Here is a 24,065-nt window from a genome sequence, read left to right as displayed (position 1 = left end):
GTAAGACAAACTTCAAAATTAAATATTTGATAAATTATATTCTACCCAGTAGAAGCATAAATGACACATACTGTGGTTCAGCTTGACATGCTTCATAGTTCTATTTAATTAAAATACAGAAACAAATTATATTTGTCATATTGTTTACATTGAAACTATACCTGCAGAACAACTTTTAAAACACTTTATATGCTTTTTTTAAAATTGCATTTGCAATGAAAAATTTTAACTCTAGTCAACATTGTCATTTCACAATGGACTTCTACAAAGACTAAATTATCCTAATTTTGATAAAATGCCCTAATCCTAGAAGTTACATTAATCCTGTACAGAAATCCCAAAAAGTTAAAACAGAACTGTCTGTAGAACAGAAGTTTATTCACAATGCCTTTTTTTTTTTAATCTTAACCTCATGCCTATCTATCATTTCTGTATTTCCTTGACAAAGTTTTTTAAGATCTAGTTCAAACTATTAGCAAATAATTGCTTGCAGAATCTTATACTTACATGATGAAGAAGTTCGCAAAAGTAAGATTGATTCATCTAGCATGGGCATACTCTGTGCCCCTAACATTAGTTCTGTACTCAATACAATAATAAATTCTTATTCTAATGAAAATCACAGCTTACAATTAGACATTTTATGTAAGAAAAGACACTATCACAGTGAAGCTTTATTAAGCTTATTTCAATTCATTAAAATGCTGTAACTAGGCATGTGACAGCAATACTGCTTAGGTGGGTTTATGCAGCAGCAATCTCAACAGCTCATTCCTGCTCTGTCACTGCCACACTTCCTTGCATGGCTCCACTGGGAGTCAGGTAAGAGAACAGAGACAACTGAAAAAAAACCAAAAATCACTCAGGGAAAGGTTATCTTTCAGCCTCATCCATTCCCTGAACCATTTCACCAAATGGCTGCACAAACAGCAAGGGACAACAAACTGCCACTGCAACACCAAAAGAAATTAACCACAGAGACAAAACGTTGGTTCCAACCAAAGTGGTTCTATAATTCAATGAGTTATGATCTATGGTAGAAGATCTCACTTCAAGATATGTCTGCTAAGCAACATGTAAATTGCAGCTTCATTATTATAATTAAATACTTTGTAAAGAAAGAAATCAAGATATCTATCAATACAAGCATTTCTTGTGAGAGTAATAAACAATCACCACTAACCTGATTCACTGGCTCATTAAAGTCGGCGATAAGTCCAGCACGCAATGTAGTTTTTTCTTCTTCAGAAAGAGCACTGCCAGGATATATTTATTAAAATATTATTTATTTTCAAATTTAAAAAACTACTATAAATTCATTTGTAACTATTAAAAACACTATCAAAACTAACAAAAGAACATCCTTTGTTTTTCCACTATTTCAAGTATCTCTAAAAAGAGGGAACGGTGAAAAAAATACTTAAAGCATTTTAATCTCACGTTCTGAGACCTGAAGTGACCTTTTTAAAGACAAATGGCAAAAGAGTTGAGAGAGTGAGATACACAGATATATAATGAAAAATCATAAAACTGTACAAAATACAAATGGATTACTCAGAGACAATTGTTATAGTTATTACTGACAGAACTGAGGATTTGAACATGAATTTGCTCATGTACACTAAAGGACAATGGCCAAAAATTGTCCAGAATAAGGCAATCATCATATCAGATGACAGCTCTTTTTGTAAAAGCTGTAAGTCTTTTCAAGTATAAATCCTTTTCTATAAGAAAGCAATATATTTACACTTAAAAGTACAGTTCCACTTAAAAGTACAGATCTTTTGAAAATTATAGCTTTGAGTGAAAAGTATGTTGATACATTCTCCATAAAATGCAGGGCAAAATAATGAGCAGGGCAAATTCTAAGCCATAAAGGTTAATTTTCCTTCAAGTGCAGCATTGTGGTATCTTTATACTTAATTTTAAGTGACCTCTATCAGTTTAAGACTACAAGTTACAGTATTATAGCACTCCTGTATTACTTCAGATTTTATATCACTCATGCAGTTTTCCTATAATTTCCAGGCAGGAAACACAACACACTGCTTTAAAAAAGGTTTTGTTGATATTTATAGATTATACTATCAGGGAAAAAGAAAAACAAACTAAACAAAAAACCCCAATAAAATTTCATTTATTGATAGCACCTAGAAAGCTGTTTCTTCTTCATAAAAAGCCTGTAAGTTATCACACAAGGTTGTTCAGATCAAAGTTTCCCCTAACATTGCAATGACTTAGAAGCATGCAAAGAGCACATCTCAGTGCAGACTAGTAGCTGGAAATTAAAATTAAACACATCAACACAACCACTTCCTCTTATCTGACCTCAGGCATAGATATTAACCAACTAGTTTTATATACTGAGGTTTAAAATTATATCTAAAGCTCTCTAAAACATAGGTTTTACACTAATCTAGACAAATACTGAATAATAATCTCAAAAGAATAAAAAAATAGAGGCAGGAATTTCCATAAGAACAAACATCTGCAAAAATATTCTAGTTTTCACGTTCCTTTCACTCCTGCACAAAACACAAGTACTCACTATTTCCTAGATAAGACTTATCATTTGAAATACAGTACCAAAGGGGGGCAATTCATTGTTTCACTGGTGACTAAGAACTGTACACTAAGTCTTATTTTCCAAGGTAATTACCGCATTCAAGAGCCACAGTTTTGTTTTTTATATTTTAAATCAAGACATAGGCTGTAAGATTACTTCCACAAAAAATTAAATCATCCCTAAAAATATTTTGGTCAGAATATACAGAGATTTCTGCAACAATAAAAGCTTTTCTGCATGTAACTATTTAATTTATTAATCCAAAGCCATGATATCACATTCCAGGAAAATAAATTTTTGAGGGTTTTTCTTTTATATTATGAAAATGCAGTATACAATTTCCACATATGCAGACATCCTCTAACTGGTTCTAAAACTTAAAAGCTCTTATTAATAAAATTTAAAAATCTATTCTCAATTAAATGTAGATTGTATAATATCTCACTTTCAAAGACAACAGAAAGCACCTAAAATCTGGTTTGTAAAGAAAAAAAAAATCCCATTTTACTATATTACTTCATTTGCTTTGTTTCTGGACTCACAAAACCCTGGCTTTAAACATTTTTTCATAATTATAATTATAATTATATTAAACTTATCATATGCACAGTCTAAGAGCAGCAAGAATTCAGTTCATTACTTACTGTAAATAAAAACGCTGTAATTAAGTGTTTGCCATTGCAGACAAAACAAAGGAAAGAAAAGAAACAGATTGATGAGGATGAATGCCTCAAAGACACAAGCTCGTGATAAGCAAAACTGGAAAACAGTAATGAAAAAAGTTCTAAGAAATCAATGTCGATGCAAGTGTCACACAGCAGTACTGTGTGACAGGTCCTAAGGGTTTGCCGGACCGTGGGGGGAGGAACTCAGCGTTTAAACAACACGAGAGTGACATCTGCCGGAGAAGAGGGACACCCTCAGCCCCTGAAGGAGACAGACCACCACCACTGCCCTCAGCCTCCCTTAATGCCTCGCAAGGAAGCCAATTCCATAATTCCATCTATAAAAGTGATAGGCAGGCGAGAAGTTAGGAAGAATGTGCCTCACTCAGCCAGTTACTTCCCTTCAGCATTGAATTATATGTGCCTAAAAATTAAAATAACTTCATCTACACATGAACTTCTAAGTACTATCTACTATGCTGTAGTCTTTCAAAATTTGAAAGTTTGGCAAAACTTTATCTTTCGCTTTGTTTGTGGTATGGAGAAATATGCATCCAAATACTTTAAATATTATTTTCAATCTTTTTTTTTAAAAAGCCTGATATTTTACATTTGGATTTCTAGCTTATGAGAAGTCATCACACAAGTAAAAACATGTTAAAGCAGTAAAATGTTAAAGTATTGTACCACGTTGCTAACACGGTACTCAAATAAGAGAACAAAGTCCACAAGAGACATGATACAAAAGTAATTGTCTGTAAAATCAATAACATGTTCAACTCTTGAAATCAAGACAAACCATTTCTGAAGAAAATAAAAACACATGAAAATCATTCTGTGAGACCAGCTTTTCAGGAGGCTGCCAACAAATTTCAAAAGAAGAGGCCAAATTGTGCCTGAAAAGAGACTATGACAACTCTTGTCTCTTCACCACAGCTATATGAAAAGCTGCCTGAAAAAGCAGGAGGGAGGAAGTTCATAGGCTCATCTTCTAAATCACTCTCATTGGAAAATGCAGTTTTAAGCCTGATCTGTACATCAAAACATGCTTGATGTACTCCTATGGATGGAGAGCAGACAGCTGCTGAGACACAAGACCATAAGACGAGAATTTTGCAAAGACAACAAAAATGCAATCTCTACAATGAAGCCTTCAAAAAATCATGATATTCCAAGTGTGACTGGTTCACAAAATAATCAACAGATAATTTAGCTTAAATCAGGATTTCTCAAAATTACCTCAACATATTCTATGAGAAATGTCACATCTGGCTGAGTGCTGACAAAATGTCACATCTAACAAATTTAGGAAGAAGAACAGTGGGATACAGACTAAAAATTTAGTATGCATTACTCCATTGAATCCTTAACAGCAGCCAGCAATTTTTAAAATTTATTTTATACTTTAATTGCAATAAATTAGTGGCAGCAAAGTTAGAAATGAGGAAAAATAGAGTTGCACTGGAAATTTAAAACAGATTTAACTCACGGAATCTTTAATAGCCAAGAAATATTTATTTTTAAAATTACATTTAATTTCAATCTACAAGAAAATATTTTTATTTAATTTTTACATAAAACAGTAAAATTCTAGTCTTTAGTTCTACAATAAATAAACTATGCTTTTTTACCAGAAATGCTACTAGTGGCTAAAAATATTTACAAACTAATGTTTAACTTCTTCCAGCAGTTCTTGCAAAGTACCGGTATTGTAAGCAGAATCCTTTTAATCAGAAATGTCAAAGATACATGCCATCTTTCATGAAAAAGATGGTATTTTCCTTTCACATAAAAAAGAATCCAAATGCTTGCAGATGTTTTGCAATTATATACTAATTCACACATAAAAATATTTTAGTGCTCTATGCTATAATGAAGGAGTACTACACTACTTAAAACATGCTATGGATACAGAATTTTGTAATTTTTCACTCCTTTGGTAAATCTTCGGAAAGGCTTACAATGCAAGGCAAAATACATTGAACTGTCTCAAACAATGGACAATGAAAATCCTAGTTTGCATCATAACACTTAGATTTGTGATCCAGAACAAACTGTACCTAGGATTCCATCTAATGCCCATATCTGACAGTGACAGTCCCACCTGCTACTAGCATTTGCGACTGAACACTTGCAAGACTTTTTGAGTTCTGATATTGAAACTCTTCGTGAAATCACACCTTTTTTTAAAGGAAAAATAAGCACTTCATACAACAGACTGGGAAGTATGCAGTTCTATGGGTTATACATTAAAATGGCACTTTTTGTAATTTTTAAGTAAATTACATGGTGCTCATGAAAAGTTCTTGTATTTCTCATCTTCTCTGGAGAACTCTTTGTTATGCATTATCAGAACCCACATATGAGAACAACAAAAAAGAATACCAAAACTTTTTAGTATGATAACTACTGCCTGTTTCCCATGTACACACTCAATACAGATCAGCTTAAACAAAATGAAATATCTCTCTCACTATCCAAGGGACTACCTTTCACTTCTGTCACTATTAGTAAATACAGGTGTTAATCTTGTAACATGTACTACATCACTTCGAAACCTATTACCCTAATAGAAAATAGCCTTCCAACTCAGCTCTCAAAAGTAAATCATAAATAGAGTAATAAGAATCAATATAAAGACAACATGTTTTATCAGCAAGTCCTGAAGTTTGAAGAACTTCAGTTTCACCATAAATTCTAAAGTAACTTCTACCAACTAAGGATCTGCTGTTTTTCCAGCCTGGCAATCTTAACAGTCAACTTTAGGATGGTTAAGTGGAAGAACTCAAAACTTACTGCGGTGCAACTCGTCTCCAGTAGCGATCAATTCCATTTTTAAAGTACAGCACAGCTAACCATCTTACATTCACATCCAGGCTATGATTTGTAAAGATATTCTGTTTTAAAAAAAAAAAAAAAAAAAAGTTAGAAAATGCCCAAGATCTCACAAGCAAGACAAAAATTGTATCAATGCATGCCCTGGTGTATGTAGAAATACACACACGACTGTGATATGGGTATACATAAACAAAAAGCCTTAATCATCATTTGACAGGGAAATAAAGACACTGTGCTAAACATACATTTTTAGAGATTAAAATAATGTTTATCATTAGCCCAAGTTTTGATTTATTTAAAAAAACAACATATAAGGCAAATGTATTGCTAATCTTGTCTGGCAGAGAAGGAAATATAACAGTAGTAATTACTATAATCAGACATTCTTTACATTCTTTAATGACATAGCTCTCAAAAGTTTGTGCCCCTGCAGAATACAGGATAATTCCTTATTCTAGTCAGAATCCAGTTTTTAGGTTACTTATTCATTATATTATTTAGTGATTTGCCAATAACCATCCTGTTTACCAATACTGTTTGTAAAATAGTGACCTGGTAGGTCTGTAATTCTCAAATTCAACTATGCTTAGGAAATCTGGAAATCAGTTTCTACCAATAAAAAGCCATTTATCTGTAGATAGACAACATATGTATCTATCTAACTGCATACACTTTTATATATCTGTATGTACATACAGACAAACACAGAGGAGTTATTTTGTATGGTAATGGTGTAAAATTAACCATCCAAGGGGAACTAAAATAAAGGTAGGCTACTGAATGGGTACTATGAACAGCAGCTCTCCTCCTGTTTTCTACTGCATCAGACGGATCCTACTCAAAGCGTGGGACATCATTACTCTCGCCTTTAGAGAGCAAGCATGTGTGAACTCTGTGTTCTTACTATACAGTGCACTGCATAAAAAGTGCACCACTTGTATTCATTGCTTTTAGAAGTCCAGTATGAATGGACCTGAAAAATGCAAGGATTCTGGTCAAAAGTATCTGCTACTTTTGGGCACCATGCCTGCAAACACAGGCATAAACAAACCTTTCAAATAACTCAGCACTGTAGAAACCTGGGACCTCATTTTCACAGTGAATTCAAAACCTAACTTTCACTCAAAATCTGCTTTTATTAATAGTAGCATCTTTCTAAAGGTAATGGCCAACTCAAAAAAAAAAAGCAAAAAAACCACAAACCAATCACTAGAAAGTAAACAGACTTACATGAAAACAGTGATATCAACTTCAAAACAAGCAATTTTAAAAAAATATCAGAAAGGTGGTAACTCACCAAAAATACCTGGTAACTCATCAAAAATACCACACAACATGAAAATTATCCGTAAGTAATATGCTCTCCTAACCCAAAGCTCATTTAGGAAGACAGACTGAATCTCTAAAAGACTTGACCTTTCCCAAATGCAACTTAAGCATATTAAAATACTAACAAACACCACTTCCATACAAATACTAACGTCAAACACCACTTCCCTATCATAAAAATAACATTTCAAAATAAATGAAACACAGAAAACCCAAACTACTCATACTGAAACTGCCACTGATCTTACAAAGAACTATTCCTCTCCTTGCTAAAATATTTAGCAGAAGCAAAGCTTCCTCAGATAAAAAAGACCTTGAAATTATATCAGACCTAGATAAAAAAATGAAAAAAAAGACCAAAGAAAAAAATGAAAAAAAAAAGACCAAAGAATCTACACAAAAACAAGTAGAACGTCTCATTATACTCTGTATCTTCATACAAACTTCCTGAAACATGAAGTATTTATATAACACAATAATGCTGTCATAGACATAACAGGAATGAAGCCAACATACAAACTCATATAACATGCACAGTGGTTCTTTTCAAAACCATCCAATTCTGAATCAAAAGAGAGATATGTAAAACCTTCAAAAGAGAAACACAGAAAAGTAATTATAGTAACTCCACTAGTACTAAAAATGGTAGGATCAAGGATGAACATCTCATGCTTCTTTATGATTTTCTCTACTCTGACTATCCCAGAAAAAAGTGTATCTCACAGTAATATTACTTGCCACATCCCACAGATACCAGCTGTCTTACCCACTCTCTATTTACATTAACTTGTTTCCCTGCACCCTTCTCTGCTCTACCAAGATGCCAACTATTTTCTCTCCAAGCCAGCCCACCTGTCACAATCAAGTTAATCAAAGAAGCAGATACTTCACTTGTTTAGTTTGGAAGCCTATATTGATATTTCACACTTAAAGAAAGGCTAATGTGGTTCCAACAAATCCACCTAATCACATTAAAAAAAATCAGCATTTGTATATTATGCATCAGCATAGACATCTTTGATAAGCATCTAAACACCTGAATTTTTAGCCCTTGTATTTAAAATTAACTCATATCTGCTCCAGTTACACCTGTGAGTGCTCAACTTGTCTACACTCTTGAGGTGCAAGGTCTCAAAGCATACATCCAGAGAAAAAAAACCCATCACTAGTGGCAATTTCTGCTGTTTTCTATCAAGATAATTTACCACCACAGCTACACTATTGCAAAGGCAGTGCATAAAAGGAAATTTGATGGCTCAAAAGTATCATCTTCTACTCCTTTCCCTAAATCCTCAGGTTCACCTTCAACTTTCCAAACAAATGAGAGGGTCTACAGAGAACAGAATACATCGCCCTACAAATCTGAGTCATTCAATCTATGCACTGAGGACAGATGTTGGCAGCAAAAACTTTTTAACTGTGTTTTTAAGACTACTATAAACATATTCATAGATACTGGAGAATAACAACAGTGTTAATTTCAAGCGTCTTTGCTGAAACAGTTTCATTCCCTTTTTTAACTGTGTTGTCACAATTTTGACCATTTTAATGCATCCATTTCACCAATGGTCATAGTACTTCTAGCATTATTTACCTTCCCCATTCCAGGACCTTACTACCACAGCCAGGTCATGTTAATCTCCCTGAGAATCTCCCTCCACTAACAAAAAGGAAAGCAATCCCAGAGAGGTATCACACAATGCAATGGAAAGCATGAGGGAATTTCTATTAAAATGTTCATAAAGCATCATCTCAAGAAAAAAAGAAAAGGTCCTTACTGCCTTGGTATACAAAAGGCCCCTTGGGCTAGTAAAGGCAATTCCTTTGACAAGGGCCCTCTTGGCCTTTTACCATCCACAATTCACAACAGACAAATAAAAGATTTAGCACTACTGCCCACTCATACTGCTAGAGGCTGGATTTCCACCTTCTGAATATCTGGGAAAAGACACAGTGATGACAATGCCTATCATTGTTATATCCTACCTACTATATCCTTCAGCATAAGGTTCTACTGTCTGGACCACGACAACTCAGGGTTCCTCTCAGCCAGAAATTATGTTTCAACCATGTTCTAGAGATCAATACTCAAAATTATTCAGAGTTTATTTAGTAGCACTTTTCCACTGTATCTTACCAACAAGACCGAATAAAAACCTGGCTGTGTCTCCCACTGCTTCAGCTGTTCCTCAGCTGGCTTCAACACTGCAGTATCTTGGCTAGTAGCTTGCGTCAAGACTTGCAAAACTACACTGCTAGCACTGTTGAGATCCATGAAAATCTGAAAACATTTTAAAAGGAGAAAAAACACTTAAAAAGATAGCAAATATAGACAGGTATTTTTCATTCTTATTATTCAAACACCCCACGCTCATTTTTCATTAGACTACACAATGTAAAGATAGCACAACACCCACACACAGGCAGTTGAGGTGCAGGGATAGAACTATTTGCTTTCAGAAATCTCTCAGCAGAATGAGCAAGCATTGAAATGATCGTTACAAGCACATCTGCTAGATCTGAGGAACTGAAGGAAATATCCTGATTGTAACCATGGAGTTGTCTGAAAGAGGTAAAGATGCATATTATTAACATTTTTGCATTTTACTTTTCCTTCAAGAGAGAAAATGACACATTCATATAGTCACATTCTATAATTCAAATTAATCCAAACAATTCGTATTAATTAAAAAAGAAAGCATTAAGTCTCACAATTAGTCTTACATGATACAGAATTTTCCTCTACATATTTTGTTTACTTCTTATTTAGCATACAGATGCCAACCAGCTGAACTAGGAATGCATATTGCCAAATGCCCCGTGTATATACATCCTTTTGCACCCTTGTACTCTATGAAGGCAAAACAACACTGCTCTCCAGATGACAGAAATTGCATTTATAATGACCACAGTAATAATATTACAAGAAGAAAAAGACACATATATGAAAGAAACTACAAAGTCTGTTTTCTGCTCATAAAAAAAACCAGTTTAAAGCCTATGTTAACTTTTTATAACACATACACACTTGAATATTCATATACTTAGGTTTTCTAAATAAAAGACAAAGAACAGCTTCTCTTCAAAGAGGAGAGAGAAGGAGGTTCAGATGGTGTATCAAGAGGAACTTCCGCATAGAAATGATTGTTAAGCATTGGAATGGGCTGCCCAGGGAAACTGTGGAGTTGTCATCCCTGGAGCTGGTCAAGAAAACATTGGATGTGCACTTAGTGCAGTGGTGTAGCTGACAAAGCAGTGATCCATCAAAGGCTGGACTCAACCCTGGAGGTCTATTCCAACCATAATGACTCTGTGATTTGCCTTTTTTTAATGGGAAAAAAAGTTTATTTTTCCACCTTCAGGAAAAAAAAATCAAAATTAAAATTGTTACAGTAATGGTAAGAAAGTGGGAGACATGAAATTTATTCTGACACAGGTTTAAAATTTAGATTTTTAGAAAAATCACCTTAACAAGGAAACTAGCCGCAATACTGAAGACCTTTATACCAGTAATAGCATTGCACAATTGAAAAACAAATTACACTCCTAAAAAAAAGTTCTTCATCTCCAAATCTCCAATCATCCTCTAGAAAAGCTGACTAAAATTTGAAGGTCTTAAGGTTAAAGAAAGTCTACATTTAAACCCATGAAACATAAAATCACATCTCTCTATACAGCAATAATTGAACAGGTGACTCCATCTTGGCTTTATACCTCCCATATGAAGAATCTTCCAATCTTTCTGCTTTAACTAGCTGTGCACAAGTTAGCAGAAGGGAGGGTTACTACAGGAGTGTCTTCTGTGAAAAGCTGCAAGAAGCTTTCCCCATATCTGTCAGTGGCAGTGCCAGATGGCTCCAAGCCACATCTGCTACTGGCCAAGGCTAAACCCATCAGCAACAGTGATAGCACCTCCAGGATAACATGTTTAAGAAGGGGGAAGGAAAAACCTGAAGGTTTTGGCTTCCACTGGAAATTCATAGACTTCATATATTGAAGTATACTTTATATACTTCTAGAACAGTTCTCATTAGAAGACATACTTATTTAGGTTAGTAAAATGCAAGCACAAAAACCAGATTATTTTTTCCAGTTTCTTATTTCAAAACAATTAGCTGGCAGTTCTGAAGATAACAATAAAAAACAACAACAAAAATCAAAGTGAAGTATTTGCTTCTTTTTTCTCATTCTTGAAAAGGTTTGTACTTCCATGTAAAAACTGGAACAGCTACTGTTTGAGCGACTGCTCAAAAAAAAGAACCTCAAGAAAAATCAAACTAAGCTTAGTGGGTCAGAACAAAAATTTATTTAACCCAATACTCTTTCTCTGTCAAAACCACAGCAGACACCTAGGTCAGGACATTTCTACATAGTGCTGGCCTGTCATCCAGAAAGCTCCAGCTCAAGGATTTTCTATTTAGAGGCAAGGAATTTAGGAGCCCTCAAGATTTAGTCTTCAATGAATTTGCACATCTGCTTTTTTATCCCATGTAAAGATTATTGGATGAGGCTGTCACAAGCCAAATAGCAAAACTGAATTAGAAAATAACAATCTCCCTGAAGATGGGTCAATTTTTAAATAATGTTTATAAATACTATACAGTATTTAAGGAAGAAGTATATTCTGTATAATTTGGATAGCAAAAAATTAACTGGAAAAAAACTAATAAATTTGCAACAAATACAAACAGTAGAAACAAAAAAGCTGTCTATTGCTACTACTTTTTAAAAATTCCTCTGAACAGTTTCTGTTTCCTTCTAGTATGTCACTAATCTTACTTCTATTAATGTCTATTAAAAAAAAAAAACAGAAAAATTAAAAAGGAATAAAAAATTTTCAACAAAATATTTTGAATCAATACTACTGTACAAAACTCAAATTTGCAGTTTAAGCTAGCTACAAATTAGTTACGCTAAAACAAAGAGCTGTGGTCACCAAAATAAACAGTTTAATCCTCTGCTTCTCCCTGAACCCCTTAAATACCCAAAGATGGAAGGAGCAGGAAAATCGCAGGTTTTGGTCTGGAATAAGTTTTGCAATCTTTTTCACGCTACACTACTGACAGGTAAACATGCCAGGCATAAAAAAGCAGACAGAACAGCAAGCAGCTTTTATTTCATGCTCTTGTCAAAATGTAATGTAAACTTACAACAAGCTTACAAATTGTGACTGAGCCATAACTGCCCACCAAAAGGCAGGGGTGGGATACTGGGAGCATGCACAACAAAGCAACCCAAACAAGCTAAAAAGTCAAGCCATCTAAGCACACTATTCCACAAACACCAGAGGATACTATGGGAGCAAGGAGGAATACTGACTTCGAATAATGTCAAGCCATTACAGGCTCAGGTTCTAGCATGTAATTTCAACTCGGACAAAGTCCTTACCTTCCCTTCTCACCAATAGGATTTCTATGGAGAGCTTATTCTCTGCATGCCCCCTGTAAAGACAATTGACTCAGGAAAGGCACCAGCTCCTCTTAGTGGGATCTGCTCAAAATACACTTTTAATTACTGCCATGTACAGATGCACATGTGAAAGTTATTCCTGCAGACAGACACAGCTGCACCTTGGGAGTTTAAACCCAGATCTCTCCAATCTTAGTTTGTTGTGATAACCTCACACTGCCCTCATTCTTTTTCTTTTTCAACTGATGAACCAGGGCTCTTCAGACCCTAATTTATACAGAGGATATACAGATAGACTTAACCTCACAGAACTGCAAAGGCTGCGGATATTGGCTCTAATAGTATGAGATAGAGACAATCCTCACCTCTGACATATCTGACTTCACCTGTTGCATGGGAAAGGCAAAAGGGACATAGGTTACCCCACAGATTGGTTAAATCACAGGGACAAGGACTTTCTCCATAGTTTACGGGACTTTTACAGCTTTACTCACTACTGAGCTATACCTACAAGACTGTCCTAGAGATGAAACTCAGAAGGTATTAAATAGCTATTGTCTTTTGGGTACTCTCAGAGACATGAGGCACCTATAAAAATTTTGGCAGAGTCTATCAACCTTATATGCAACACATTCTTAGAAGGAAGTCAAGGTCTGCATTTGTGTCACAGCAGCCAGAATTTCCAGGTTTGATTACTTGAGTAAGAGCGTTATTTCTATTTTTACTTACTAGTATCAGTCTGTGTCTTCACAATAAACAGCAGTATCAGGTATGTGTGGCCTTCTGCTTTTCTGTGGTCTACACCCATTGCTATAACAACCAAATTGCACACAAACATTTTGGAAGAAGGACAAGAAATTCCTTTCACTAGAAAGTGTTAAATGTGGTCAGCTGCAAACCCAAGCATGATTCTTACTGCCATGCCAGAATTTTGTCTTGCAAAAGGGAAAAGAGACTATCCATACCCCACACGAAAAAGATGCTCTCCAAGATCCCACTGGATATAACAATATTGAACTTGACAATAGCCTATTCTCAAGTATCAGCTGGCAGGAAAAAAACCAAGCACAGTTACACCTAGAATAAAAAAACAACACACCAAATGCCACCCCTTATTATAATGAGTGTCTTCAGAGATCACAAATACCAATAACAGTTCCTCATCATTATCCTCTAATGTCCTATACTTCCATTCTCACTTTTAGACACCTTCATCTCCTTTAAGAGGCAAAGTCTTATTTCTCTTCTATTCTTTACTCTTTAATTCCTTTTCTAAGAGGGTATCTGCAAACACATTTTACCTTTCAAGACTATTCCAAGTGTCTTAAATGTTCAAGTTTTATACTAGCCATGCCAGTTTAATGTTTTTCCTTAACAGGCAATGATTCTTATACCGACAAAAAGGTATCTAGGTACTTTTCCCTTCACAGTAAAATACATCCTAATTTTAAAATCACATCAGCTATAAAAAGAAATTGGTGACTGCTAAACATCTTAAGAGGTAAAAAACAAAGGATTTCATCACTAAACACCTCCCTACTTCACTTTTGCTGAAGAATGCAGTGTAACAGCTCACTCATATCCAGACAATTAATCCTGTGTATTTTTGTTCTCTTTTGTAAAGAATTCAATTCTTTCCAAGTGTAAGAAGGTGCAAGAATAGATTCAGTCAAGGTTTCATAAAATCAGAAGAAAAAGCCATAAACACATTACACAAAATACAGTGTGCTCTCATGGATCATAGTGCAGATACATTCTGGGCTACTTCAAGAGCATAAGTGGCTCTGTGGATGTTGTTATCCTTCTTTACCCAGTGTCTGAGATGGCTTCTAGGACCCTACTTCCAGCTTGGTTCTCTCCTCAGCTCAACAGGCAACAAACTGGAGAGAGGCCAGAGCTACTAAGATAGTCTGTGGTCTAAAGCAAATTATCTATGAGGAGGTAATACTTAATGTTAAGACAGTGGAACCTAACGAAGACTTTGCAGATGCCTAAAACTAATTCCCTGAAGAGTGCTTACAAAGAGGACTTGCTGCTTCTTATCAGCAGATTATACAACTAATGAAAAACTATAAAGCTACACCCTGCAGCTCAGAAGGTTCAACAAGGAAACTGTGACTTTTACAGCACATTTGTTTCAAGGAAAAGACGAAAAACAAAGTTTCCATGCTGAAAGGCCACAGGAACTCCTGAAATAAGTAACATAAATTCTGGCATTCAGTCATACAGATATGATACATTAGCAAGGATACTGTCACCTTCAGGAAAAGTTGGTTTTACACTGGTTTCTCTCCAGCCTTCTACAAACTCCTCCATTAATCTCTTTTCTAGCGTTGCAGGATCTGCATCAATTATGCCACATGCTCATAATCCTACTAAGGAGTGGACCCAAAAGAACTAAAACTATCCTGGTTATTGAAGGTACTACTTAAATTCATTAGTAACTACAGCAATCACGAAAACCAACACAATAACTAATGTTAAACATTCCTAAAATTTTTCAAAACCTACATATTAATTTTTCTTTATGTAATTAAACCAAGCTATCTAAAGTTTGCCCAATTTAAGCCACAGTAAAGAAGACAAAAATGCCTGAGCAGGAAAGAGTCAGAGATGCTTTCTTCCCATGCTGCTAACAACAGAAATACCGGAGTGGAATTTACAAAATTTCATTTTTACAAAAATTTTATACTGAAACTAAAACCTAGGTCTGAAAAAAGCACACAGAAGACACGAAGGCTACATAAACTAAGAACAGTGAGGACCATAGTAACAAAGGATAGCAACAAGCAAGGCTGACAACAATGTTACAGAAGGTCAATCAAATTATATAAAAAATTCTGAGAAGAATGAACTATGATATTAAACAGTAACCACCAAAGTGACCAAAAATTCCTAACAGAAAAAAACAGGGAGTAAAGAAATGAGTGAGACAATTCTGAGAATTAACTCAAAAATGACTGTCACAGGTTTCAGTACTGATGACATAGGAAAAGACAAATTGATACAGAGACAATGTAAGAATATTTTTAAAGTTTAATCGTAAGTTTCTAGGATGACCAATAGTACAAGGTCAATCTTATTCCTTTGACTTCTTCCTAATTTACCTAATTTAATGGATTTTCAAAAAGACCTGACAGACCACTTAAGAACAAACTAGTGCCAAACAGCTGAGATGGAAATGCCTGTTTCAGTCAGCCCACATGTTCTGGAACAAGTTTCATTTTAACTACAGTTAAATCCCACTTCTGATGATAACGTTTCAAAATGTTATACATAAAGCCTGGGTGACAAAAACCTTCATTTTATCATTTATGGACATGACAATGAATGTCCTTGATGAGAACAGTACAGTGAAAGAATGAGAGAAGAAAAACAGAGAGCAGTGACAAATTTGGTGCTACCATGAAGTTTGATGAAACCAAACTCCATAAGGAACATGTGTTTTACAAAAACTCAGGTATATCTTGTACACCATGAATATAATTTGAATTTGGCAGCGTTTTACTGATGTGCTCTTTGGGCTAATTTAAAAGCCATGTCAGATATGTCACAGACATGACTTCATGTATGAGACATGGGAAGCAAGGCATATGGGAGCATAAGTGGGAAGCAGCCATCACCATTGCACTTAGGGTCTTGTTCTTCTATTTTACACACACTGCTGTCTTCTACGGTAACAAATTGGAGAAATAACTCACCACTGCTGCACTGAGACTGCCTCTGATTAAGGGAAGATTCTGCTCTGCAGAAAAACTGCTGTTCTTCAGCCTGCAGGAAGAAAACAACCACCTGGAATAAAGGCCACTACACGCCCCTTCCCCCAAAAAAACAAGTTCTCTCAGGTTAATGCCCCATCATCCTCCCATGCTTTCCATTAATTCCAGCCTGACTCAAAACTGTTTCAAGAAGAAAGCGGGAAACTGTTCCCTGGAATTAGGTATATTTACTGCCAGCTCCGAGCAGGCCCTTTGCCGTGGCCAAAGAGGCCTAGCTGCCTTAATCCCGGTACCGTGGCGGGCAATCCACGCCGGAGTCCCGCCGGTTCGGGCACTGCAGACGGGGGCACAGCCGGCGGAGCAGCAGCCGGAGCGAGTGCGTAGGAGCAGCGCCGCCCGCGGCGACACAGCCCCGGGGCTCCGTGCCCCGAGCGCTGTCCCGCTGGAAGCCGCCGGCGCCTTCCCCCCTCACCCCGTCCCTCCCGGCCTCCCACGAACCGGGACCAGCGAGCGCCGCCACGGCACCACGGCCTCCCGGCGCGCGGCCCTGACGTTGCTGCCCCGCGACGCCAGCGCGCGGCCCGCCCCGCGCCGCCGCCAACTGCGGGCGGGGCCTGGGAAGGGCCTCGCGTGCGTGGTGCTCACGCCGGAACATAACGCTAAAGATATATATGAGAACGTAAATTTAAAAAAAAAATCAGACAGGATTAGAAAAAGGAAAATACTTTATTGGCGTGGCAGCGGCTGGGAATGACTGCACCGGCACTGTGACTCCGGCCATGAGCGGATGGGCGCTTTGTGCAGAGACGGGGTTAATGCGCTGCGTTATCTTATCTGCAGAAACTGATGAGGGTCGCCCTGAAAAATCCACCCTTCCCTTCCCTTCCCTTCCCTTCCCTTCCCTTCCCTTCCCTTCCCTTCCCTTCCCTTCCCTTCCCTTCCCTTCCCTTCCCTTCCCTTCCCTTCCCTTCCCTTCCCTTCCCTTCCCTTCCCTTCCCTTCCCTTCCCTTCCCTTCCCTTCCCTTTTTTTCTTCCTCTCTTTCCTCTCTCTCCCCCTCTTTCATTCATCTCTCATTTTCTCTTTCCCTTTCCACCCTGCCGTTTTAATCCAAAACGCACTGCCCTGTGCTTACGGACTAGGTCAGGATACTAAACACACCCATTTTTAGGCCGTGTGTCATTTACTAATAAACCCTGGGAAGCTTTTGTGGACCTGCTGACTTCCGTCGTCCCCGCTGACCACTGTCCCTTAGGACTCACGGCTGCTCCCATCCCCCGAGGGTGGGACGGACCCGCTGTTCCCGGGAGGATCGAGGCCGCGACGCCCGCCGTTCGTGCTGCCGCCGCCGCGGTCCGCCGGCCCGCCAGGGGGCGCTGCCCGCCGCCGGCCGCACGCGGGGCCGCCCGCCAGCGGTAGTGCCGCGCGGCACGTGCGGCCGGCGGCGGAGCGAGCCGAGCGCGGCCGAGCGGGGCCGAGCCCGATCGGGAGGGGCCGAGGTGAGACGGGCCGGGCCGGACCGAACCGAGCGGAGCTGCTGCCATGCCCAAGGCGCGGGCCGGGAAGCGGCCCGAGCGCCGGGAAGGCCGCGCCGGCGGTGAGTGCGGAGCGGGCCGGCAGGATCCCGGGCGCCCGAGCCGAGCGGGGGCCTGTGGGGTGCCGGCGGACTGCGGCTGCTCACGGTAACACGCCCGTCTCTTCCCTAGGCATCCTCTTCAACACCGGGGCCGGGCAGCACATCCTGAAGAACCCTCTCGTGGTGAACAGCATCATCGATAAGGTGGGAGCGGCGGCGGGCCCGGGCAGCCGGGCCGTGCCGGGACCTGCTGCTGAGCCGCGGCCGGCGCCGCCGTGCCGCCTACTGAGTGCGGGGTGCCTGTGTGTTGGCTCTTCTCTTAACGTGGCTGCTCACGCGTGGCCAGCGATGCAGCATAAATCAGTGCTACGGCATTCTGGTTCTCCCCGTTTCCCACTCGTTACTTTCTAAACGACTCTCACGCTCCTTGATACCCAGTTCCAACTTTTTACTGTGTCAAAAGCGCTTACTTTAATTCTAAAGTCAAATGATTGCACGAAATTGGTTCTGCAGAAGCACTCAAAATGCTATTTGTCCTTAGGCTGCCCTGCGTCGCACAGATGTCATTCTGGAAGTGGGCCCGGGAACTGGAAACCTGACAGTAAAGATGCTGGAGAAGGTCAAAAAAGTAAGTACAAATTCTCTTTCGTACACCCCTTTCCCAAGCTCTGACTGTGCTTTGGCTTAGAGTACGGCAAATAGAAGGGTCTTCATAGGCATGATGAACATAAGTAGAATTACTCCACTGATATTTTTCTTAACATATGAATAATCCCAATGGGTTTTTAGCTGATCACATAAATTTTGTGTGGTTTTGTCAAACTACAGTGCTATTATCCATTTATGTGGTAAAGCTTCCTTGTATTTTGAGAGGGAGGAAGGTACATAGCCTAATAAGGATTTTGAAAGGATTCTTTGAACCCATAACAACAGATACAGGGTTGGGATTTTTATGATTAAATTCCAGTTAGGAGATGCATGGAGTTTTAAATATATACTTTTTTTTTTAGGTTATTGCTTGTGAAATTGACCCTAGACTTGTTGGTGAGCTTCAGAAGAGAGTCCAGGGCACGTAAGTATCAATTATGGGAAACAGGGAGCACTTAAAGCAGTGGTGCTGCTTTGCTACAAATTTTGGCAACAGTGCTTATCTGAGTATAACCACAATGTATCTTTTCCCCCAGGTGTCTAGCAAACAAACTTGAAATCAAGGTTGGTGATATCTTGAAAACAGATTTACCATTCTTTGATGCATGTGTGGCTAACTTGCCTTACCAGGTATGGGACAAGCAACATAGCAGGCAACACCATAAACAAAATTACTTTTAAATGCTGATTTCCCAGAAATTATACTAACATTATTAATTTTTTTTCTCAGATTTCTTCACCTTTTGTTTTCAAGTTATTGCTTCATAGACCTTTTTTCAGGTATGTGGAAGAATAGAGCTCTGTGTTACCTGGGAGGAAAGAAAATAGTTTTAAAAATATTTTCAAATCCAGTATTTTTTTAGTTCCTAAGGTAGCAGTTTGATGGACCAGAGCTGTACTAATTTTTTTCTGTAATACATAGTCTGACAGTGCCTGGAAATTAAGTTTATGTTGATGTATTGAGCATGAGGAGAAAATTTAAAGTTGGCAACAGTGAGTGCCCAGCAGATAAAAACAGGAGTTACATCTCCTTCGTATAACTAAGTATTATTCCAAGGATAAGCAGGGCATCATAGCATTTCAAATACCTTCCTGGCTAAGGCTGAAAAGGGTAGAATCAATGCCAAGTCACTTTCTTGTTGTCTGATGTAAAAATGTAACCATCTTGTCTGTGTGTCAGACATCAGTATGTCAGCAGCTCTTGATTTCTCTTGGAGGAACATCGGTAACATTACCGGTCAGGTTTTGGAAAGCTTGGATTTGAAGGACTCAGCAGAGAGTTACTCAAAATGATTTATTACCGTCAGGCAACTCTGAGACTAGACTGTCTCTTTGATCCTGATCCATCTAGCAGTAAATAATCAAATTATGTAACAGCTTTAAGGAGGCTTGGATGGCTTCACCAAGTTTTGTGATGGGTTTTGGGTTTTTTTTTCAACATGCTAATCAAGGCAAAGTTGCTTATTATGACCATTTACTCTTCTAATTGCTGAGGCAAACTGTATGTTTTCCAAGTGTGTTCAGTTGGCTTCTGACATAAAAATGGAACACCTAGAATTGATTTTCTCATTTCTGTTACTCTCAGGTGTGCAATCCTTATGTTTCAAAGGGAATTTGCACTTCGTTTGGTTGCAAAACCAGGAAGCAAACTGTACTGCAGACTCTCTATTAATACTCAGTTGTTAGCTCGAGTGGACCATCTGATGAAGGTACGTCACTGCCTTTAGGTAACTCAGCTATCAAACACAGAAGAAGAGTGTTGCAAGGGATGTGAGGAGTTTGCTGCTTATTCACTAACAGGTTGGAAAGAACAACTTCAAGCCTCCTCCCAAAGTCGAATCCAGTGTTGTCAGAATAGAGCCAAAGAACCCACCACCACCTATCAACTTCCAGGTGAGCAGTGTATACTCAATGTAACATGTTAGTGATAATTTCATATTTCTTCCCAGTTACTACTCAGTTCTATATGCTGATTCTAATACAAACTACCAGCTATTTATTCATTGGAGCTTCCAAAATGGCTTTTTCTCTCTTGATCAGGCTTGTTAGACCATTGACACAACATGCCACCACCAGCTGGAGGCAGCTTTGTCAAGTACAGTAGCTCTTATAAGACCAAGGTCAGTTGGAGAACTGCTAGTATAATGTCCCTTTGGTCATGGTTTATGGCTCCCAGAGATGTTTCTGGCTGATAATTTTGCAGGTTTTGATCAAAGGAATATATGAAATTTATCTTCAGGTGAGTGTGTTTAATCACAGAAGACAAATGTTACAGAAGAGTATTCTTAATTCTTAGAACACTTCAAGACCATTTCAGCCTTGCCCAAGGTTAGCCAGATTTTCTTCAAGTGCCTGCCTTCCCTGCAGGTAATAGCACTTTAGGCATGAAAAAGTACAATTCAAAGGATTTTGGGGGTGAAGTATTTTCTCCTCCTTTTGTATTTCTTTGTCTAAGATAGAACTGGTTTTGTGTTGTTTAGAAGGACATTTCCATGAAGGATATACCTTTTGTTCAGTATTGTTATGAAGATGTCAGTAGTGACTGTTCTTGTTTGTAGTAGCTGTATGTTGCTTTCTAAAATTCTGAAATTTTCAATTTCAGGAGTGGGATGGTCTGGTAAGGATAGCCTTTGTTAGGAAAAACAAGACACTCTCTGCAGCATTTAAGTAAGTAACTTCTATCAGAGGACCAGTTAATGATTTCTTTTGTGCAAATGCATAGCAGTGTTATATAGTCAGTGATAAACCGTGGTGGAAGATTAATACTGATGTCAAAAGCTTTTTCTTTTAGAAGAAGACTAGGCAGCTTTTTAAGAAGAACAGTTCTGTGTAATTGTTACAGTTTTTTATAGTAGACGTTTACAACCAATCAAGTGGACGATAGTTACAGTTCAGTTTTTATGCTAAACATGTATTTCTTTCAGATCAAGTGCTGTAGAACAGTTGCTGGATCGTAATTACCAAGTTCATTGTTCCTTACATAATACGGTACGTTCCTTCTTAATCTAGTCTATTTCTGTGTACTGTGACATACATACTAACTTCTATGAGTAAAAAATTAACACTGAAAAGCTTAACGTATCAAAGGTTTTCCAGAAGAGTTTGAAGGTGGGAGGAACTTCGCTCTTTTCTTAAAGAAAAATCTAAAAGGGTAATTAAATCATAGTAAAAAAGCTTAAAATCAAGTCTATTTTGACAATATAGTCCATATTATATATGTCTTGAGGTCTTTTACTAATTTAATAAAACATTTCTTGTCTGCTTTTCAATACAGATGTGATTCATATATAATGAGTGAACTGAGATACAAAAATAGAAGAAGTATAACTTAATTTTTTCACTTGAAACAAGAACTGTTCTAAGAGCAGGAAATAATTAGATTATTTCTGTGTTTTTTCTGTGTTTTGAGTAGAAAATAACTTCTGTCCCATTTTTCATTGACAGGAAATCCCTGAAAACTTCAAAATTGCAGAGAAAATACAGACAGTTCTAAAAGATACAGGTTACTCTGAAAAACGAGCCCGTTCAATGGATATAGATGATTTCATTCGGTATTCTTTTTTTTTTTATCTTTATGTCTTCATTTTAAGTTTCTTTAAATTCTATCTGCATCTGTAGCTGCATAGCACAGATTAGTATTGGATTGCACAGGAATAGTAGGGTTTCCCCCTTAGTACCAGACACTCCGTGCTTCCAGTCCTGAACATGAGCAAACACTTAAGGCCTACTTATATATTTTAAATGCTGTTTATAATATTCAGAGCCAACTAGCTAAGGATCCCTATTTCGGGTGTTTGTGTACTAGACCCTTCTGTATCTCCTTTAAAAATGGCCATAGTGTAAATTGGTTATTAAAATTTCTCTAGTCTTACACAGCCTTTCTCTGCCTTGAGGATTAGGCCATTGTCTGTAGCATAATTTTAAATATTAATGATTAACTGCTATATTCTGCTCTTACTTTCGGTGGCATTATGAATCTTGTTCAATTCAAGATAGAAGTTCCTAGCTGTTTTTCATTTGGAGAACTAAGACAGGTCATGCTCTAAAAAAACAGTGAACCTGGTAGGATCCAACATAAGTAACTGTATCGAAAATAAACCTGCATCTCTAAAATTACAAATTTGCTAATAACTTCTAGTTTCAGTTTTGTTAAAATTCTTTCTTTGCAGTTGATCAGTGATGACTGCTTTCATGCTATTTTCTTTGCACATCTTAAAAATGCCTCAAGCTGAAGTTTAAATTGCTAGAATTGTGATATACATATTTTAATCTTTCAGATTGCTACATGGCTTCAATTCAGAAGGCATCCATTTTTCATAGCTACTCCTAGAAGAATGAAAGATGCTGTATTTTTTCACCAAAGTTTTGCCCAAGACAGAGTGAGTGCAGTGGGACAAGGTTCTCATAAAAGCAACAAACAGAATATGGCATGTATGCTTGGACTCAAAATAAAATGTTAGATGTCATTTTATTGCAGATGGTAGGCAAGAAACTGCTGCTTGGTATTTTAAAAGCAGCAAATTGTTTTAGAGCTGAAGTGAGGAGCTGGACTGCCTCATGACTGTGTTATCCTATCTGTATCCAAAACATGGATTGATGATCATTGAAATCTATGGTCTCCAATTATGGACTTCACCTCAGTATATTCATGCACAATACTCAACAATACAACCCATAATGGGTCTGGACAACAAAAAGAAAGTCGTAGTAATTCCTTTTTTTGGTACCAATCATTTGTGTGTTTGTTTTGAAGTGTATTTAAACACTTCCTTTTGATTTGAAGTGCCTGTAACTCTTGTCACTCTGGTAACTACCAGCACTCCAAGCCTGTTAGTAATCTGCTTCTGTTAGAGAATCCCAATGACTGTTTCTCAGAAAACAAAAGAATTTATCTTGTGGGCTTGATGTCATTTAAAGAATTGCCTTTACCAAACTCTCCTCCACAGTAGGAACTGGAAAAAAAAAAAACTACCAGTGGGCCAGGGCTCATAAACACAGACAGCAGGGTTGGGTTTTTTGTTAACTAAATTCAAGTAGCTATTTTTTAAGGTAACTATTTCACTGTTAATGCTGGAAAAAGTTTTAGCACAGATCATAGCTTTCAGTAAGATTAGAGCAATGCATGCAAATAAGCAAAACCTCCTTTAAGAAAAACACATCATTTAATCATTAAGGTTGGAAAAGATGTCCTGAGTCCAGCTAGCAGCCTCATTGACATCCCATCAGTTTTTAAAAAGTAATTGATTCAGAAGCATGTGTAGAAATAGGCACTCAAATTTACAGACATGCTGAAGCATTGACCTTAAAAACTGACTTG

The 24,065-nt window shown here is 37.7% G+C and overlaps 2 protein-coding genes across 10 annotated transcripts in view; one reads left to right on the top strand and one right to left on the bottom strand.

The window, feature by feature from the left end:
- Window positions 1-18,068, bottom strand: part of IPO11 (importin 11) — an 81,717-nt gene extending 63,649 nt beyond the window's left edge. The window contains exons 1-6 of one of the 9 annotated variants that reach the window (XM_072922422.1): window positions 17,787-17,893; window positions 17,252-17,369; window positions 16,509-16,578; window positions 9,536-9,679; window positions 6,028-6,128; window positions 1,184-1,256 (exon numbers count right to left, since the gene is read on the bottom strand). In XM_072922422.1, the coding sequence (XP_072778523.1) occupies window positions 1,184-1,256; window positions 6,028-6,128; window positions 9,536-9,679; window positions 16,509-16,578; window positions 17,252-17,307 (444 nt within the window). In that variant the 5' untranslated portion in view covers window positions 17,308-17,369; window positions 17,787-17,893. Of the gene's footprint in view, window positions 1-1,183; window positions 1,257-6,027; window positions 6,129-9,535; window positions 9,680-12,786; window positions 12,840-16,508; window positions 16,579-16,819; window positions 17,136-17,251; window positions 17,370-17,739 lie in introns of those variants that run through there. The other 8 variants (XM_072922423.1, XM_030258248.3, XM_002188977.6 and 5 more) reach the window with 8 other exon arrangements.
- LOC100190031 (putative dimethyladenosine transferase-like) lies at window positions 17,950-22,017 on the top strand (the record flags this gene model as incomplete). The annotated part of the gene is given in 11 exon segments (NM_001245357.1): window positions 17,950-18,121; window positions 18,231-18,304; window positions 18,642-18,728; window positions 19,111-19,172; window positions 19,285-19,378; window positions 19,479-19,528; window positions 20,334-20,457; window positions 20,549-20,641; window positions 21,351-21,415; window positions 21,673-21,736; window positions 21,836-22,017. Coding segments are annotated over 2 exon segments (211 nt in total), but the record flags the coding sequence as incomplete, so codon positions are not given.
- Between the last annotated feature and the right edge of the window lie 2,048 nt (window positions 22,018-24,065).

Source organism: Taeniopygia guttata, chromosome Z, assembly GCF_048771995.1.
Source record: "Taeniopygia guttata chromosome Z, bTaeGut7.mat, whole genome shotgun sequence".
Classification (NCBI taxonomy): domain Eukaryota; kingdom Metazoa; phylum Chordata; class Aves; order Passeriformes; family Estrildidae; genus Taeniopygia; species Taeniopygia guttata.
Note: the sequence above shows the minus strand (reverse complement) of the source record. Positions and strands in the feature narration are given on the sequence as shown.